The 6469-nt window shown below is 40.7% G+C and overlaps 1 protein-coding gene across 2 annotated transcripts in view; it reads right to left on the minus strand.

Annotated features, from left to right (window-relative positions):
- Trpm7 (transient receptor potential cation channel subfamily M member 7) overlaps positions 1 to 6036 on the minus strand; it is a 103054-nt gene extending 97018 nt beyond the window's left edge. For both annotated transcript variants that reach the window (XM_026393471.2, XM_026393458.2), the window contains exon 1: positions 5955 to 6036. In XM_026393471.2, the coding sequence (XP_026249256.2) occupies positions 5955 to 5957 (3 nt within the window). In that variant the 5' untranslated portion in view covers positions 5958 to 6036. The remainder of the gene's footprint in view (positions 1 to 5954) is intronic.
- Positions 6037 to 6469: the final 433 nt, after the last annotated feature.

The following is a 6469-nucleotide window of genomic DNA, read 5'->3' on the forward strand; positions in this document are numbered from 1 at the left end:
CTGCAGTGAGGCTATTTGGGAGGCTGAAGCAGGAGGAATACTTGAGCCCAGAAGTTTGAGGCCACATAGTGAGACCCTTTCTTAAAACTGAAAGGGGGGGGGGGACGGAGGTGATACTGTGACCTGGCAAAGACACTTAGGTCAAGAGACAAGTCTACCAACCTCAAAGAACTGCTTGCCTCCACATACCAAAATTCTTTAATAGGATTCTAAAATTTCTAAGTGATAGAAAAGTAAACACAATTCACCAAAAACAGGTTAAACAGATTCAGAACAATTTTTAATTCCAAATGAACTGAACCAAGACTTAATAAAATCTCTAAAAGTAGTTACTTTAGAGTCAATCATTTTTATAAGATAAACTAGAAGAGGTCCAATTCTCCAAGTCAAACACTTCAGTCAGATTCAAATAACTGCAAAGAGCCTTCTAAAAATCCCTCCATTATTGCCATATCAATCCACACTCCACTCATTCCAAACTACATATGGTAGTTTTATATTAAAGCTTCCAGAAGAAGTAAGAAGTGATACCCATCTAAGTTCTTTTCATGGTTTCACATAAATGACGGTTAAAATCCCTATAGTCAAATGATACTTATAATCTACACTAATCTCAAACATTTTAAATTTTGGTCCCACTTAAGTTTGGTCAAATTTAAAACAGATAATTAGTGGGGAATCATTTAAGAAAAAAAAAAAAAAAGAGTAAGCAACTTATATGCTGAAAAGTTCCTCAAAGAAAAAGGTGAAAGAGGACACAAAATTGAAATAATGTATAGCTGGCAAAAATTAATGTCTCCTACTGAAAGCATTATGTGAATGACTGAAGAGATCTTCACAACTGAGAGAATAGGTGGTGAACAATAAGAATCTACCAATCTAAAAAATTAAGGAAAAAAAAAAAAAGGACTGGGGTTCAATGATAGAGTGTTTGCCTAACTTTGGGTACAATTCCTAGCACAGGGGGGGGGGGAAGTGCCTCTTAATATGATGCAGTAGAAAGTACAGAATACTACTTATTAAACCTATTAAGTAATCTTGCCAAAATATGAAACTAGAATCTGATCAAGTCTTGAGATTTACCAACAGTTCATAGTAAATACAGAGAAGAAACATGCTGCATGACACTACGGGGATACATTCAAGAAAATCCAAAGTGTGGGAAATTTTATAGGGCAAATAATTATTCTGTTAAATGACAAATGACAAGACCAAAACAAAAAAGGGGTACCAGTGACTGAAAATGTTATCAACCAAATGCTGAGTGTAGAATTCTCAATCCTGAATGAAACAAATCAAGGGAATAAAACATGAGATAGTCAGGGATATTCATTGATTGTTCAACAATCCTAAGGAATTATTACTTTTTAGGCAAGCAAATGGTACTGTGGTTAGGAGTCCCTGTCTTTTTAGGTATACACACAATGAAGTATTTATAAATGACATGTTTATGATTTCCTTTAAAATTATCTAGTTGAGATGGGTATAGTGGAACATGCCTATAATCCCAGCAATTTAGGAGGCTGAGGCAGGAGGATAACAAATTCGAGGTCACCTTGGGCAACTCAGCAAGATCCTATCTCAAAATAAAAACTAAAATGGGATGGGGATGTGGCTCAGTAGTACAGTGCCCCTGGGTTCCATCTCCAATGCCACCAAACAAAAAACTATCCAGTTAAGGAGGAAAAGGAGGGATAATGTAACAAACAAAAGTCACATGCCTCTAACAGTTGAAACTTGTCAAAGGATTCACGGTGGTTTGTTTTACTATATACACAATCTTTATGTTTAAAATCTCCCATGTTAGAATGTTAGAAAATCAGAGAATTAAATCAAAATATCTATAATTGGTAGGGCTCTCCAACTTAAATTTCATAAGTGCTTGATTCAATAGTCCATTTTAAAAAAAATTTACTTGTATTATTTTAAGTACTGTTTTCAACTATAACATCTACATCCTTTAAGTAATAACTTCAATTATTAAATGTTTTCATTTTATGGCTGATTACTATGAACATTATACCCACAAATTAGAGATATTATTCCACAAAAGTGACCAACTTCTCTTAACTCCTGAAGAGCAAAATCTCTTCTTTCTTCTACCAATTATTTCAGGCCCTCAATATTTTAAGAGTCTTAAAATTGCCTCCTCTATGAGTGTCTTTTACGTTCATCAATTCATCCTCCATAGTGTTGACTAAAGTGGCAACATTTTTTTTAAAATCCAGAAAAAAAATCCAAAACCCTATGCATGATACATATCACCTTCAGAAATCTGGTCTTGCCTATCTGTAATAGCATTACCGGTACCCCATATCTTCCCTTACTTCACTCATGTACAGTTTTGTACAAGAGTTCCCAGAAAAAATAATAATAAGGATGTTCTGTTCTTATAAAGGTCAGTTTTCTGACACATCTATTTTTAGGTTAATTTCTACTTTTTATTAACTCTTTTAAGACTCACCTCTACCACTAGTTCCTTTTGCAAGTGTACTCAGACTTTTCCTTTCCCTGATTCCCTGTCCCAGTAACTGAAGCAAAAGTATCATATTCTTTTGTTTTTGCATATTTATATTGCCTTTCAAGATTACTAAGTATCACAAAACCTGAAACATGGTAGATACTAAATACATGCTTTATGAAGTAATGATCCATCTTCCATCAGACAACAAGTTGATCTTTTACAAATTTCTAGAATGTGAGCTGTTTAAAAGTTGTCTTGTCTAACATATCTTTCCCACTCCAGTGCCTTTCACAGTGTTTGGACTATATTATTAAATAAGTGATTTGTTGCCAACTGAATAAAACAAAAATTGGGGGTTAGTTTTCCACAAAATCTGATTCCACTCCAGTTTTGTTGTTGTCTGTGGTACTGGGAATTTAACCCAGGGCTTCACACATGTTAAGCAAGCACTATAGATACTAAGCTACATCTCCAATCCCCCAACTTTTGAAAAACTTTAAGTCAGGGTCCTACTATCATTGTCTAGGCCAGCCTGGAACTTGTGATCCTCCTGCCTCAGCTTCCCAAGTAGCTGGGATTGTAAGTGTACACGTGCACCACCACTCCCAACTTCTACTCCATTTTTTCCAACTTGTGTTTCTTGGTATTTTGTTTGTTTTCTATTGTTGTTCAGTCAGTTGGCTTTTTAAAACCCAGAAAACATTTTTTATGTAATTTTCTTATTTATAAGTGACAGCAGAATGCATTACAATTCTTATTACACATATACAGCACAATTTTTTATATCTCTGGTTGCATACATAGTATATTCACACCAATTCATGTCTTCATACATGTACTTTGGATAGTAATGATAATCACATTCCACCATCATTAATTACCCCATGCATCTTCCCTTCCCCTCCAACCCCTCTGTCCTATCTAGAGTTCATCTATTCCTCCCATGCTCCTTCTCCCTATCCTATTATGAATCAGCCTCCTTATACCAAAGAAAACATTTGGCATTTGATTTCTGAGGATTGACTAACTTCTCTTAGCATTATCTTCTCTAACTCCACCCATTTACCTGCAAACGCCATGATTTTATTCTCTTTTATTGCTGAGTAATATTCCATTGTGTATATATGCCACATTTTTAATCTACTCATCTATTGAAGGGCATCTAAGTTGGTAAACCCCAGAAAATATTTATACAATTTCTTTTGGTGTCCAAGTAGAAACTGATTACCAGAAGCAAATGCCTTAAATAACTGTTTAGAATTATACATTGTAGGTACAATGTATTTAGTGGACTTTTACATTCAAGTATTGATCAAAAAGTTGAGAAAGCTAAACAAATTATCATCATTGAATAAAGAATCCCAGTTTGAGGTTATCCTCAGGTTCCATCCTAACTTAACTGGAAACAGTACCCAAAATCCCATAATTCAACCACGCCCTGTGGCTCAAGCCTGTAATCCCAGCAGCTGGGAGGCTGAGGCAGGAGTATCATGAGTTCAAAGCCAGCCTCAGCAAAAGCCAGGCCCTAGGCAACTCAGTGAGACCCTGTCTCTAAATAAAATACAAAATAGGGCTGGGGATGTGGCTCAGTGGTTCAGTACCCTGAGTTCAATCCCCAGAACCACCCCCCACCCAAAAAATTCCATAACTCAATAGCAGTCAAGACTTAAGTAGTGTAAAAAATACAATCAAATTCAATTTAAATTTTAAAGTGAGGCTGTTTTCCCTGCAGAATCAATAGGTTTATTAACAGCATGTTCAACCAATACTAACTTCATACTATGTGCCATATATGTTGAATAATCTATGTAAATAAATCATTTGGGGGAGCTTATCTGCTAATAAAAAGAACCTAAACAGAAAGGCAAGAGAAACAGGAGAAACTAGGAGACCACATCTTAGTTTCTGAAGGCTAAGTCTTGAAGTACATAGGTAGCAAGATATTAATGTGAAAGACTGGATTTAAGGGGCTGGGGTTGTGGCTCAAGTGGCAGCGCGCTCACATGGCATGTGTGAGGCACTGGGTTCCATCCTCAGCACCACATAAAAATAAAATAAAGATATTGTGTCCACCTAAAACTAAAAAATAAATTACAAGTCTTTCAGAAAACAATGAATGGCTTTGTAGATGAAGCATCTTCATTTCTATTTTCTAACATATCTTTAATACACGAAATATTTTAAAATACTAAGCTAATAGGTTCAAATCTGTGCTATTTACCATCTAAAAAAGAAAACTAGATATGTCACTTAATAGTATTAACAACTTGCTATTTTTAAACAAGTCCCTTTGATTCAACTCTCTCCCTAAAAGACTCCCTTAAATCCTTTTAAGTAATAAATTCAAAATTTTAGTTCAGGTAAAGAGATTTAAACCCTTCTTTTAAGAAACAGGAAAAGGGTGAGATGACGTTTTTATTGGCTTTACACTATCAAAGACAGTGGAACATAGTGAAAGACGCACTATTTGTTCACAGTAGAACTAAACTCGTGCTATAAGCAAAAACCTGGTTTAACTTTGATAAGCCACTTGAAATTTGCTGCTAGAGCAAAGAAAACCTGCCAGACTTCAGCAGAGAAAGAACTGTTTGCATAAAGCCTATCAAGTTAAAAGAACTGACCAGAAATCCCTACCCTGCTGTTTAAGTCCCTCATCTGAAAGAGTTTCTTTGTAAGAAATCTTCGAATTCGGTTCCTGGTCTTAACAAAAAAGCTTTATGAAAAGCTACAATGCACCGCCTGCCTCTCTCCCTCCCTCCACTATGCCCCTTCAGCCTAGACCCCTCTCTAGGGCAACAGATGAGATAGTTCAACTTAAATCCTAACAGCACACTGCCTCAGTACCCACAGTAGCGTTCCCCACCCTGGAGACCTTTAATTCTTGCTAAAGAATATTCTAAGCCAAACGTACAGTCAACAGCGTCAACCCTCGGGCTCCAAAATACAAAATGTACCTGTAGAGTATCCACTGCACAGCAAACAAGGCACAGCTCCAAACTCGTGTCCTCTACCCTTTTTGTTCCCTCCCAGCCCTCCCTCCTTTTCCATGTTGAACTTTAGCAGAGCTTTTGGCTCCCTTATCTGCCAGCAACTGGCGCCAGGAGGACCGCGCTCCCGGGAGATGCGGAGCTTGGCGGCAGACCGCTGCGTCTGGCGCGCTGCGCCGCTGAGCTCACTCCAGCTCAGAGCCGCTCAGAGAAGCTCAGAGCGGCCAGGTAGTCCCCGGATCGCGCCTCTGTCGCCTCGAGAGGCTCTCGCGGGAGCCGGCCTTACCTCAGGGGATTCCCTCGATGAGAAGTCGCGCCAGACCTTGCTACCTTGCCTCCCGCCCCTCACCCTCGAATGAACAACACAGCAGTCCCGCCTGGGCAACTCCGAAGCCTCGCGGCAATTCGAGGGTCCTTCGCCCCATGGAACGCGGCTCCCCCACACACTTGCCCGCCAGATCCTTCCCTTCCCTTCCCCACCCGGGCCTGAGTGGGTCCAGTACCATTCTCCTCACGGGGCAGACTCCGGAAGGGCAGCAACTCCACCTCCTCCTCCTCCGCGGCCTGTAGCCATCTATCGGGAAGCGTCTCCGGAGGCGGCAGCAGAGGCCGCCGGACAAGGACAGCCCAGGGAAACCTTCTCAGAACTAACTCAGCTCCAGCGCTAGCAGCAGAAGTCGAGTCTTTCATAATTGTGCGACCAACTCCGCCGGATGACTGGCCACAGGGACGCGCCCGCGCCCGCCTCCGCCGGCGACGGGGCTGAAGACAGACCACGTGAGGGGCGCGTCGTGTGCGTCGCCGCCCGCGGGTCGGGTCACGTGAAGGGCGCGCGCTCCCGCGTTCCCAGGCCCCCTCCCTGCGCGGAGCGCGCGCGCCGGGCGCGAGCACCGTCAGCCTCACCGCCCGTGGTCTCCTGGCTCTGGGATCTTTGCTCCCTCGCTCTCCAGTAGGTGCGTCGGCGGGTCTGCCCTAGCTCCCGGGTTGGAATTTGAGGAAGCAGGTTAAGGTTCCAGGC

This window comes from Urocitellus parryii, chromosome 6 (genome assembly GCF_045843805.1).
Source record: "Urocitellus parryii isolate mUroPar1 chromosome 6, mUroPar1.hap1, whole genome shotgun sequence".
NCBI lineage: Eukaryota > Metazoa > Chordata > Mammalia > Rodentia > Sciuridae > Urocitellus > Urocitellus parryii.